This window comes from Papilio xuthus, unplaced genomic scaffold (genome assembly GCF_000836235.2).
Source record: "Papilio xuthus unplaced genomic scaffold, Pxut_1.1 DF827679.1, whole genome shotgun sequence".
In the NCBI taxonomy this organism is placed as follows: domain Eukaryota; kingdom Metazoa; phylum Arthropoda; class Insecta; order Lepidoptera; family Papilionidae; genus Papilio; species Papilio xuthus.
The window spans coordinates 4,467,472-4,482,372 of record NW_013530970.1 but is presented as its reverse complement, the minus strand read 5'-3'; the positions used below and the strand labels follow the sequence as shown (position 1 = coordinate 4,482,372).

The following is a 14,901-nucleotide window of genomic DNA, read 5'->3' as shown; positions in this document are numbered from 1 at the left end:
ATGTTTCATATCGTTGTTGCAGTTGCATCACAATGTTACATGCATTTTCTTTTCCAGACGTAACTATTCATAACAGAAAAAAGTCTTATAAGAAATTTACATGTCGCCCGCAACACCGTCAGCGCGGAATAAAAAATTGTAGCTCATGAGTTCTTCCAGACTATGTTTTACATCTATGCCATATTTCAAGGAGATCCACACATTCATTCAGGAGATACATTCTAACCAACATCTATCCATGTTAACATACATCAAAATATTCGCATTTATAATATTAATAAGATTGAAAGAAGGAAAGGTAAGGTGGAAACATAGGTGAAGACCGTTAAAAGAGAAAGTACAGGTCGTACGGTATCAAAAAAAGAGGGAGGACAAAACAATAGCAGTATGAAAAGAAAATTGGTAGTTGCTTCACAGACAAGGACGACGTTGTCCACAAAATATGATGAATCAGTATTAAATAGTTGCCACATTTAATAGTATATTTGCAAATATTAGCACTGTATTATGTAGACATTGTACATTCACATTTTTTTTTCGTCTTTTATATTTAATTTGCTCAAAGGCTTAGAATCAATCACCTTGAAATGACTTATTTATAATGAAATTCGAACGTATCTTTAGTGATTTTACCACGACGTTATGATTAATAAAATACTTTTTGTTCAATCGATTGTATGAAGCATCGTTGATATTGAAGTACTAGACTCGATTCTTAATGTGAATAACATGTATATAATCGTACGAAAAGAGGCCAAGAAAATATTATCTATGATAAAAGGTGCCGCATAAAAGTACAAATCGATAACTATACTAGTACATATACTAGAATAGCGAGAAATTATCTAACATTCCTCATTTCTAAATAATTTTCTTCAACATTGCTAATCGAGGATTGGATTTTTATCAATAAATTATATTGTATGAAGACGTAAACAAAATACAAACGACTATAAAACAAATGACGATCATTTAAATAGTCAGCTTGGTATAAGAAGTTGTTATATTGTCATTGGAAATCTTCTATTGCATTAAGAATTTAAGGGGCTTTAAAATTATCAGTAGCTTATCTGTAGACACTTCTTTTGCTCAGAAACTCTTCTTTTACCTTTAAAACAGTAAATCCAACAACGTCATGTTTTACTAAGATCTAATCACATCAAAATATAGGGGCGGAAACAAGGAAACATGAGTTCACAACCCCAATATTATGTTCTTAAGAAAATTAGAAGTATAAGGCAAACACTTACCCGACATAGCGCGACACCTGTGTCAAGTCTGTCGAGGAAATTCTCAGCAGTAATCCTCAGTTCTGGGTACAACAATGTCAACCATTCTGCAAGATCCTCTTTCATAGCATACAAGTACTCCTCGGAGGACTTGAACGGCCTAAAAGGCCTCGTCTCCAGAAGCAAAGCGCCTGCGGCCGCCATCGTTGTGACTCTTTAATAGGTCTTCAATTGGACATAACGGGTTCTGAAACAAAAGAGGGATAACGTTAAGCTACAGATTGTGTTATTACTAATATTATAAATGAGAATGTTTATGGATGGATGTTTGTTTGAAGGTATATCCAGAATGGCTAAACAGATCACGATGTTTGGCATGTATGTAGAACATAGTCTGGAAGAATACATGGACTACTTATTAAGTTTTATTTAATTCCTCACTGAAGGAGTTGCGAGCGACAGCTAGTGAATTAATAAAACTCTTTGTTACGACAGATAACTGACACTAAAAATGGAGAAAAGTTGGATACATATCTTTTTATGAATAACAATCAATGTACTCAGTGGTTAAATAAAGTAATGTTTCATAATAAAATGCCAAGTGCCTAGGCACTAAAAAACCAGAACAGGTTAAAGTCAAGTAATTAAAGCAAATCGTATTCCTAGAACATTAGTAGAGCAACCTTGGCAGGAATAAAATGTCATAATTTTTAACACACAAATTGAATGGAATTTCATATCATTCAGTTGAACTCATCATTCATTATTTCGTGTTTGATCAATTAAAATTGGCAAGATTTCGTAATGTCTAGACTGAATAAAAAACCCAACGAGGAACTGTGATTGAGCATTTAGTGTAGGTAATCGGTCAATTGCCTATACATCTCTAAAAGTTTTTAAACTTAACTTTGTCATGGCGATTTGTGTGGTCTTAACATTTCGGGGAACATTGGGACCTTCAAAATATCCTAAATGTGTTTGGTACATATAATTTTTTGATTCTTTGCCTCTTCTAGCAGATTTACATTAATTGTAATCGTAGATACAGACAACTTAATTAACATAGCATTGTCATCAATAAGTCCTTGATCTAATAACCGATAAATTTGTCACGATATTTATTTAGATTACAATTTGAGCCCTATTTTAACCGATTTAAGTATACTTTTGATTGTTATCAGGTTTTCTATTGTCTGTTTTAATTGCGCATCTTTTATTTTAAAATGAATTTTAGCATCCTTTAAGTCACAGCTTTGAAAGGAAGTTGTGGTTATGCGTTTATCATCTGTATAATTTTCAATTTCATGAATGATTGATTATAAATCGTTTGAATAATCGAAATGATTACATAATTCCGTTATTACGAAACGGGTTGGTCCGGCGCATCCAAATTTACGCGTTTTAAAACTATGTCATGACTATTTAAAAAAATATGTATATACAGAGTGTTATAAATTAGCGGAAACCTCCATTTCTTTTATGGGATCCTGGTACTTTATTGGTAGAGACGACCAAATCCCGCAACAATGCCACTCAGAAATTTCACAATAATTTTGCCCACAGGTTCAGAACTGTATACTAAGCTACTAGATATTGTTAATTTGACATTTAATATATGCATTGTTAGAAAGAAAATCCGACACTGTGCCGGTGTATCGGCGCAACACTATAGCCTTATTAAAATGTCAACGTTTGTGTCCCCTCAAAAATCATTCTCACACTGGACTTGGTAACGAATGCACGCCATTCACGCCAAGGGATTCTAACTAATAACTCCTAAAAGTATAAGTGCTGCTTCAGTTAAGTGAAATGAAAATCGATTCCAAATTGTTTTGTTCACTTACGATAGTGTCAAGATCGTTGTTTCCTCAAACACTTCAACCTTAAAATTACAATTCACATTAATTGATGTACCGTCAACTGATATTTAAGTGGCTCATGGTCTTTCACTTTGGTTCAATACTCTTTGTGTACACAACGCTTCCTTCGATCTTATCTTTGAAACGCAAAAACGGACATAGGATACTTCCGTCGTTTCAACGCATGCCACTTCATAGCCTCCATTTTATTATATCCTCTGCATAAAAGAAACAAAAGAATAACAACTTTGCATGCCAGTAGTTTTTTTTTAAATAAATTCGGAAGGGATTTAAAAAAAAATCAATTTCTACTATATCAAGAACTTTCTATTAAAAATTCTCCCAAAATACTAGTATATTTTTACCAAGAAGCAGTTTAAATTCAGACTAGACTAGGCTGCCAAATCTATACCAGCTTCAAGAGATCTATATTATATTCAAGAGGACATTTTCGTCTTGTGACATTTTTTTAAACAAGTAGTAACTAAGAGGAAAGAGTTTGATTTACCTATCAAACAGTGTAACTCGAGAATAGAATAATTTTACTCTCTCATAGATAGTGGTCAACGTCACGCTATCCTACCACACGAAGCGTAACATATGCGTGAATTAATATTAATAAAGAAATTCCTAAAGTAAAAGAATTTTCCGCAATTACTATTAAACATGGATAGCCTATTATATAATATCACTTCAAGTTACATAGCAGTTTTCACAAAGAACTTAAAAATAGTATTATGGTCGCTATCCAAAGAATTTAAAGTTATTCTATTTCACGGTAGGTGGCCGGTAGGCTCAGGAGTTAATGCACTTGACTTGTAATCCGCAACTCCCGAGTTCGAATCCCCCCATGTACAAATGTGTTTTTCATATGTACATTTATCCGACGTTCTTACGGTAAAGGGAAACCTCGTGTTGTAATCTGCACATATCTGCGAAGAAATTTAAAAATATATGTGAAGTCAACCAACCCGCATTGGGCCAAGGTCACCGACTTAGGGTAGGCTACGTGCCCCTCGTTGGGTATAGTGAGATGGTGATGAGTAAAATTAAATAAAATATTTAAAGTTAAGTAAAAGTTTACTCCATCTATCGGTGACCTTATAAAATTTATTACTTTCAAAGTTTGTCAATATTAATGGGTTATATATGTTCTCTATGATGCATTAATTTTCTATTATTGATCATTGTTTCTGTTGAATGGTAGACAATAAGGATGTACCAACTTCGAATCCAATTAATTTAATAGTAATGTTTTTAACGAACAATTTTTTTTCTATTCATAGAGTTATTAGGAAGATAAAACTTATTGTGCCAACCCTACATAGAGACAGAATGATGAATCATAATATTATAAATTGAATCTGTGAATTTATTGTACTTATTAATTATTTAAACTTGCCACTAAAAGAAGAAGACAAAATTATTATGAAGCATAATATGACTCAGTGTTATTCCAATGTAACTATAAATACATTCTAATGTTTTGGTTAATCTTATAATGCGTGCAATTTTAGTTCAAATAAAAACCGCTTAAGGTCAACAACCTCACGACCAGTTACTGACGAGTTTATCAAGGAATTGGACATAATTGTGCCGGGTCTAATCTTTGTTTACTTTACTTCCTTTAGTGATTTCATGATTGGAATGTTCTACGCATTTAACCGTGAGTTTTCATTGCCGAAATATACAAAAAACATATTGTTATCTTTGTTTTTAGGGTTCCGTACCTCATAGGAAAACAACGGAACCCTTATAGGATCACTTTGTAGTCCGTCCGTCTGTCAAGACCCTTTTTCTCAAAAACGCGTGAAGGTATCAAGCTAGAATTTATTTCAAATAAAATGAGAGTAATAAGAATATATAACAGTGGTAGAGCCCGCTTAAACATCTTCGCACGAATTGGCCCAGCTCGCCCGGTGAAATACCACGACCACACAGAAGACAGGCGTGAAGTGGAAGCAATTCCGCGTTTCGTCTGATGAGTGTGCGTCCCGGAGGCCTAATTTAGTCCTCTTTCCCTTCCCACCTTTTTCTTATAAGGAAAGGATGGGAGGTGGAAGTGGACTTTCCGGATGAGAGGATGCATGGAAAGGGAATATATTTTCTGTCTGTGCATCCTCTCCTCCGTCGATTAAAGGTAGGCAACGCATATGCAACTGCGTATGTCTTTGGGCAACGGTCATTTCGCTATATCAGCGATTTCAGGTGGCCGCTCGCTCGTTTGCCACCTTATGATATAAAAAAAAAAAATAAAGAATATGTTTTATATATGTGTTCGGCAATGGAAAGTCACGGTTATATTGTTTATGTTTTAGCAATCATTTTTTATTAATAACGTTTATATTATATACTAATATTAAAAATGCGAATGTTTATATGGATGGATGTTTGTTTATAGCTATCTCCGGAACGGCTGCATGGATCTTGCTAAAATTTTGGAATAGATGTAGAACATAGTCTAGAAGAAAACACAGGCTACTTATTAAGTTTATTATTAATTCCACGCGGACGAAATCACGGGTGACAGCTTGTCGTTTATAAACATAATTCTATTTGTAAGTAGACTACTCCAGGTATAAAACTTTTTTGTAAAGAAACTCCTTTTGTTTTCTTTTTATATGACATTATTGTGAATTTGTCAATGTTATTTAGTTAATTAAAACGCATGACTAAAATTCCATTATGCGTCACAATTTATTGGATTTGCGCTGAGGTTTTACGCAATTTACTTATTTAAGTTAAACCCAATTTTTCCTTGACTACGTATAAGAAATTATTATATGAATAAACAGATTGTTTTGCTGTATGTGACGTGAGATATGTCCCTAAAGATATTTTCTATGTAACAATGACGCGGTCTAACGTTGAAATTAGTGGTTACGATGCGTTTCATATGTTTATAAATAATTCTGAACACATAACAAAATCAAATGGAATTAATTTAATCCTAAAGTAAAGGTATTCGTTAAGGATAAACTTAATTCATCACATAGTAAAATTATCACGATTAAATATTGAAAAATATTCACATAATCGTAAATTGAAGTATTAAATATTTTCGTGGTAAAGCTATCTAAGATCAGTGGGATATAGAGCCTGCCTTCATTCCTCCTCGCCTTTGGAGATGTGAAGGAAGAGAAGGGTTAGTATTACTCCGGGACTAGCAGCCATGGTGGAGCTGTTAAAGGATTCCCAGCTCCCTTGGTTTATCCTGCCCATTTGACGCTGTTTGCTCAGCGAAGCGATTGAGATATAAATACTATACCGATTTTACAAATATTACTAACTAAACCTTATCAGATCAAATAATTCAAGTAGTGTGGATATTAATTAGAACAAAGCAGAATGACCTCAACACGGGTTCGGAAACTCCGCGAGTAAGGCAGGTTGGGTCGTAACACGTTGCCGGTAGGGTCGGCAGAAACAATGGCTCCGGGATCCGGTTGCGTAACGACGCGCTCCGCTAACTTCCGTTGTCGCCTCGCGTGTAGAGTAAGCAAAAGAAGATTGTAGAACAAAAACAAATTAATTTTCAGCTAGTTATGTTTGATTTGAAACTGTTATAATTAATTATTATTTCATTTGACATATTCATTTGTTAAGTAAATATTTTTAATTCTCATGCAATCCATCTATGGTTTGTTAGTTTAAAAATTCGATGTCACTAATTAAAAAGAAAATAAGATAATTGAACTTTTTACTTGTTGTTTATATAGAAAATCTCACTAATTATTATAAATGTGAATGCATGGATGGATGTATGTTAGAAAGTATCTCCAGATTTAGCCTGGAAGAACACATAGGCTACTAATTAAGATTTTTTTTACGCGGACGGAGTGGCAGTCGAAATCTAGTAACAAAATAACAACTCAAACGTTCTCATTTTGTTTTTAAATATGCTGACGGTACCAGTTACTAGGCTAATCTGTTTACAGCGCGTAGCCCGTTCTTGCGCTTATTTTATTCTATGCGTGTTTCGCTAGTGATGGGTACGAAGATAGTAATCGATGTTACGTTTTAATTTCGTACAAAATTTAAATATGACTCAGAGGTTCTATTTTGTAAATTCATATAGTAATGCAAAAATTTTAATCGTTATCCAATAACATATGCCCCTTTAATTTAGATAAAAAAATTTGATAAAATCTGATAAAATGTTTTTTTTTTATTATCTAAATATCACAATGAACTTTGAGAATCATTGCCAGTGACAACTTTTGGTGTTATTCCTCGCTGCTATGAATCATAAATTATCTAAGAATTACTTGAAGTAAAGAAAATTCCTTACAAAGATGATTCGATAGTTTTTATGGTTGTGAGAAGTAAGCACAGCAAATAATTTTTTTATTGAATAAACTAGTGACGACAAACCCTCTTGAAAGTAAGAGTCTATGTTGGAAGACTGTCCTTTTCTAAATTACATCCTTTTAGAATAAATTAATATAAACATAGATTATACCTCTTTAAAATTATATCTATACACTCTTGGTCTTTGCCTTGTCTTTTACGCGTTCAATTGCTGACAAAACAAAACTGAAGTGTCCACTGTAGTTACTAATATTTACATACAATAGGCAATAGTTTTCTCATCGAACACGGTCGTGTTTGTCATCATATCGAATTTGCGTCTATTGGCAGATGAGCGTGAAATACGAACAAATGTAACTTCAAGCCAAATACGACCTTTTAGTAGCAAACAGTGATGTAACGAGGTCACTGACATATTATAAAAAATATCGATAGATTCGGTAAAAGATAAAAAAACAATTGAAGTAATTCTACAAAATAATTCACATAAATAAATATATTTACATATAGCTACAAGACGAATACTTAATAAAAGAATAAAAACATTACATAATAAACCATATATCGATTGTGTGAACATTTTATTAAAGTTTGCGAAAATGCGTTCTGAAACGTAAACGGAATATCTAATGATTTGCTCAATTTATCACCTGATTCAAAGTTACATTGTATAACTTTCAATTGAGCACTTAATTGTACTTACTTATACGCGTGAAAAAAGAACCTTTGGATAGGTTAAGATGGATCATTTGCTTAAATTGAACCCTTAATACCCCATAACAGAAATGTGATACATTTTCTCAAAACCCAATGCGAAGTAATTACAATGTTATCGTAAAGCCACATTAAATTTCTAGCACATACTCATTATTTAAACGGTATTCATTATTTCGCAAATACGATACGACAACTACATTTCGCACTTCCAATTAGAAAGTACATACATACATTATGTATATATTGATTGGAGAGATTCTGTTTGTTGTATATTGAATTTTAAAAAAAGTTGCACGGACGGATTTCTTTTTCTTCACACTTAAGTAGTATGCAAACTAAAGTAAAAAGGTAAATACAGTTTGAAGAACAACCAGACTATGCATATTTTAAATATCAACCAAATTATACTAAAGTCATTGGTAATTTGAAGTTTATTTGCATTTGTGTACAAACAATTTATTGATGCAATAAATTAAATTCCTGACATGCAATACGATATGAGAATCGCATGAAAGGAAATAAAACAATAACATATCGGTCGATAAACAACGCTTGCAATCCGCCATCTTGGTAAGATAACATACGTTATCGATAAACTTACGAACGTCTCTATTTTGCCGCTGTCCTTGCGTAAATAAACATAAAGCAATATTTAAGTTTTGTATTTTTATGTATGTTAGAAACAGGCTTTTTGCATAAAACACTTCGATCAGGGTTTTATCCCGATTTTTGATAAATATTTTTAAATTCCATCAGTGTAAAATTGAAGTCGCTAATTTAATATTAAGCGTAACAGTCATATCCAAGAAATTTCAAATTGTTTCCCCGCTGTTGAAAAAATACGTTTATATCTGCAAGGAATTTATGCTATCAATTTGGAAATGCCGCTGGACAAAGACCACATTGATTACCCTTGTGCGAACACGATAAAGCCGAAATCTCCAAAAGGAATTTTCTTACGGTTTTACCTAGGCACAATAATCCAAAGGTTAAACTGAGTTTAAGGTCATAATCTGTTCAAGTCTAGTATATCCATTTTTATATCCTTTCACAGGCGAAATGAGTGTTTAAATATATATAGAGCTAGCTGTCGCCCGAGACTCCGCGCGAAATAAAAAAAAACATAATTAGTAGCCTATGTTTTCTTCCAGACCATGTTTTATATGTATGCCAAATTTCATCGAGATCCGTTGAACCGTTCCGGAGATACCTTCAAATAAACATCCATCTAAACAATCGCATTTATATTAGTAAAATTACACTTTCTTTGTTGCTAGTTAACATTTATAAAATATTTATCGTAGATTAATCCTGTCATATTCATTTTTAAAATGCGATAAGCAATCATATTTTTTGTGTACAATCGAACCACGATATGAATAAGGTGTACGAAGCATCCTACGTAGATGTGTCATTTTAATTAATATGTTGACCAATAAGATTAACACCCACATATTTATCACACCTATGTTACTTGGAAGACAAAAGCCAGGACTGTTCCAATTTTTTTTTTATCTCTACCTATATATACTATCAAATAACAGATATTATTACAATTTAACTGCATTTCTTTTTAAATTCGTATATAGAAAAAAACAAGACTCAAGCAGAAAATTAGATTACTACTAAAATAATGCAATCATAAACTTCAAATGGTATGAATAAGATTGATTAGTCATCTATAAGTTTAACTGAAAGTCAAAAGAAATAACTTTAAAAGAAAAAGGCTAAAAATGCAACTGAAAAGAGGAAGTTCCCTTTAACGTAGACAGATTAATTTGACGACGGCTTCCCATTTCCTTTTATCTAAAACAGCAGTTTGGGTTGTCAAAGCGAAATTTTTAGTGTTGTAGGTTCGTACAATTTTTTAAAATACCTTACTTAATAAGACACTTTTGTCTATATATTTATAAAACCTAAATTCCTATGTAATCATGGTCATATGGATTTTAAACAAAAATATGCATCCAAAGATAATTGAAAATGTTTCGAAATTATTTATTTGCAAATTCCGATTTCGAATGATTGTAAATATATCACTAATGCGACAATAAGAATAAAAGCAAACTAAATGAATGCTTTCGCCCAAAGATGGTAACGAAACGTCTAAAAATAAATATCCCCCAGACGGTTGAAATGGCGCACAGTTCCATGGAATAGAGACCGAATATTTTAACAATTCCTTTGAAACACTTAACATAATATGGCTATTATAGCTTTATAACGTATGAATAATAATACAAAATCAAATGATATATTTCGAAATGTCATTATTTTAACAGGTTTGTGTATTTTTAATTTGTAAAAAATCATTGCAAAAATTTTATAACTATCGCAGTCTCCCATCTATTTTTCTATGTATGTAAGTTACAAGGAATTGTTTTTTTTTATTCAACGTGAATTCAAAATCATTTTGTATAAAATGGAATTACAACGAAACAGCTATCAACGCCATAAAAGTAAGTAAAAAAAAGATAAAACCAAAGACATAAATCATATTGCTATAAACAAATTAAACGAACATGTAGATTATTCAATTGTTAGCGATTGGTACTTCGGCCAAGGATTATTTAGATTAAACATTGACGCAAACACTTCACTTTTTGATAACACTATTGATTGTAACTCATTGTACGAATTATTCAAAGACGACTGTGTTAAAAAATAACCTATATTATGCACAAATTAATTAATCATTAAATTAAAAAAACTAATTAATAAATAAATTTACCTTTACAGAAAAAGAAACTGGCCAGCCCAAAATCACAGCACTAAGAAATCTGTTTTTTTTTTCGTTGAAAAAATAAACACAACACAACTTTTATCGATAAAAATCGCGATAGCTACACCACTACGATCGAGCAGACGTGTATACCGAATGAGCGTCAGCGATCGACTGAAGTTTGCGGCGCGTGCGATGCGCGGGCGCAACTAGTACCGTCAACAGAAGCAGGTGGCCTTGACGGAATGCAATTTCGAGATTTATCTTAATTGTGTCTTTTTGCGCTGTCGCACTCAACTTGGTAAGGCGTCGGTTTACAAAGACCTTTAATGCCAAGGGCCACAGGACTTTGAGGTCTCGTCTTATTAATTGGTTACAAATGTAATAAAATAAATATGAATTTTATTTTTATTGTAAGGTTTTAAGAATAAGTTTAAATTGAGTAACTTACCGTTGGTTTCTGAGACCAAAATCTCTATATGAAACATATCGTTATCTTGCCAAAAAACAGCAATATATTTTAAACGGGGAATTGGGATTCTCAGATACCCAGAGTTAGTTATTTAAATGAATTTTAATTAATTTTTGTAATCTACTTTTGAAATAAGCCTTATATTTTCTAGTGACAGTCACTTCCGGTAATTAGATTGTTTTTAATTTTTTATGATTTTTTACGTGTTTCTTAAATTTTTTGGTGAAGTATATAAGACGTAATACGGGTCTTATAGGCATACGAAAGTTACTTATAAGTAGCTAACAAAATATTGGTTATATAAAATCTTTAGTTAATGATAAAAATTCTCACCACTGATGATTCAATCGTAACGAAGCTAAGAAGAACCATAACTTATTTAATATAATTTTCCCATCATTGTATTTGACTAGTGTTGGACTAATTATAAACACACCTTTAACAATTAATTTAAATCAGGTACAATAAAAAAAAAACTAATAACATGACATTTAAAACCAATAAAGCTGTTTAGTTCATGTCACAATGGAAAGAACATACGTACGTTGTGTTTCTATATCCTAATCCAGGGGTGTCCAACTTGATAAGAAGAGATATTTACTGCTTGCTGACGATATTCTGTGCGATCTACCAATTACAAAATTATTGAAATCTTAAATGATATACTACATAATAAATGATTATATTTTGTTAAAAGGAAAATCATAAAATAATTATGCTTAAGTAATACCTATTTATATTAGTTTGAATATTGCGTCTGAGTAACCGTTACGATATGTTTTACGTATTATATTTGTTGGTTGGTCCCCCCTGGCCTAAATTACTAGTGTTTTAGTACATGTTTCAGCAATGGAAACGACGCAATAACAAATGAAAAACACAATCCAACTTCCTACGACGCACTATAAATGGTGAACGAGAGATCAACAATAAAGTACGTGATATGCCCACATTATATTATAATAATATAATTAGACGTATAAAAAGACTTTTGTGTAGTTAACTACGCAATTATAACATTTAATGCTTCCTGTTCTACTAATATACTTATAGAGATTATATGTTTTCTAGAATTACCTTTTTATTTAAAAAAAAAATGTAGATCTGTAACCTCCCACGTGGAAAATGGGAATTACATTAAGGTTAGTTTTTTTTATAAACGAGCAGCGGGAACACCGAGGTGTTCAACGACGCCCATGGACATCAGCAATACCAGTGGAAACCGTACACATCAGCTATCTTCCGGTCAAAGTCTTATCAAAATCGGTCAAATCGTTGGGGAGATTAAACAAAACAAACGCGGTTTCCGGACAGATAGACAGACAACAATTTTTCGTTATAGGTAAAGTATGACATGACGGTCAAGAAATTGAATGAAACGATATTTCATACAGACAATAAAAATTTATTAATTTGATAGATTTAGTCGATAAAATATGAAAAAGATGTCACATCACTAAAACAATTCGTGTGAAATAAGAGTACAATTACTTTAGTTATGTCGCAGAGTCACCGCTCTTACCCATTGTCGATTAGAAAACTTGATTAACATGGGAAAGGCATGGAAACTTCTATACTAGGTATACATTGTTATGCTTTTTTGTTCAAATATTACGCGGCTTTCGTTTCTTGATCGTCTTTACCTGTTTTGTTAATTATGATAAACATCTGAATATCGAAGTTTGATGCTCATTTTTTTATTACTTTTTAAAACTTTTCAGAATATTCTCACCAACGTTTGTATATTTATTAACTACTAGCTATCGCCCGCAACTCTTCCGCACGGAATTAAAAACAAACTTAATAAGTAGCCTATGTGTTCTTCTACACTATGTTCTACATCTATGGCAAATTTCAGCTAGATACATGGAGCCGTTGCGGAGACACTTTCACATACATATCCATCCATCTAAACATTCGCATTTATAATAAGATATTTGCTCTTCGAAGAAACAATGTAAAGGACATGCTGTGTTTGCGTCAGTGGGAATCTACGCTTATAATCTTAAGCAGAATTTAACTCAATTAAATAGTTAAATAAAATTTCTAAACCAAAGTACTAAAAAATCATTTTTAATTCTCCCCTTTAACATTTTCACGTAAAGCAGTTATTAACATAATAACTAATTTCGCGTTTAAAAGGACCCTTGTTTTCTTGGTACAAAGCCATTTTTTCCATTCTTATTTAAAAAAGTGCATAGTAACCTACATTGCGCTAGCGAACCTACTAAAAAGAACGCTACCCACGGCTGAGAATTTAAAAACAAAAAGTGTCAAACTTTACATATTCATGGCGTGTCTTTGAAGTCAGTCTGTAAACTTCAGGCTTAGTTTACCGTTGCTTTAATATTGTATTATAAACTTGAACGTAATAGTTCGTAGTGAAATACGGCTTGTAATCAAATTTTTGGTAAAGAAAAAAATAATTTAAAAATAAAGAAAACAAAGTGAATGCAATGCAGAGTTCTCTCAACAGTAGATTCGTTTTGTGCTGTCAGCTAAATGGCTCTCTCTAATAAGTCTACTGCTTGTTATATATCTAATATTTCCGTAACTTGCCTTCAGTACTATTGCATTAAAGATTTTGTCACTTTATGTTGTGATGCACTTTCGATATGATATCTAAGATAAGGGATATGTAACACTTGATAGCGACACGATATCATAGCGTGGAGCTATTTATAAAACTACGCTGAAAGGATTTTCTATCGAATATTTCAATTAAATTTACCTCTGATAATTATATGATAAATTATATTTATACTAAAAGTAAAACGGCTATTATAAATCGATCATTTTAATTATAGACCGATGAATGTTTGAGACATCTGACCATTGGTTTCTGAGACCAAAGTCTATGGATAAAATATATCGTCATCCCTGTCATTATCTTTGAGAAAACAAAGATAACAATTTTAGACGGATATTTTTGTCTCAGAAACCCACGGTAAATAACATATGTTAAATATTATACAATATAAATTAAAAAAGCCAACAATTGAAAAAAGCGTATAAGCATTTTTGCTATCTATTTAACTTTAAAATCACATTTTTGTTCTTACGATTCGTCAGTTTAAACACAAACTGATTCCCTAGTTCACACGTAACTTAACAAATGTACAAAATTACGCAAAAACATAAAACATCTGGACGACTTCCGCAACGCAAATCGCGTTTAACCGCAAACAGAACCATTCCGTTTGCAAGTCCATAAAAAGACATAAGCATAGTTATTTCAAGTGTTCATAAAAGCCAGAATATCATTAAGAGCAAGTGTCCAGACGATGTGAGTAAGCTTTGCGGAAGCGACCAGGCGCCGTCTCAATCACAGGCCCAACTGAGCACCTACTACTGGACAATTTACTCGAACGGAACTCACCAGAAAAAAACTCGAAATTCGAAAAATCTGAAAAAAATAAAAATAGCAACTATAATGTAAATTAAATTTTAAAAATATATAAATACAATTAGAGTGTCTGTTTGTAATATTGAAGTAACCGTTTTTTACTACATGCAAATGAACATATAACACGATACATACAACAAAATAACATTTTTTACTATTATTGTCTGTCTGTTTGTTCCGGCTAA

The 14,901-nt window shown here is 32.2% G+C and overlaps 1 protein-coding gene across 1 annotated transcript in view; it reads right to left on the bottom strand.

Annotated features, from left to right (window-relative positions):
- The window catches only part of pigs (GAS2-like protein pickled eggs), a 56,923-nt gene extending 45,924 nt beyond the window's left edge, over nucleotides 1-10,999 (bottom strand). The window contains exons 1-2 of the mRNA XM_013312431.1: nucleotides 10,848-10,999; nucleotides 1,251-1,476 (exon numbers count right to left, since the gene is read on the bottom strand). Of these exons, the coding sequence (XP_013167885.1) occupies nucleotides 1,251-1,433 (183 nt within the window). The 5' untranslated portion in view covers nucleotides 1,434-1,476; nucleotides 10,848-10,999. The remainder of the gene's footprint in view (nucleotides 1-1,250; nucleotides 1,477-10,847) is intronic.
- Nucleotides 11,000-14,901: the final 3,902 nt, after the last annotated feature.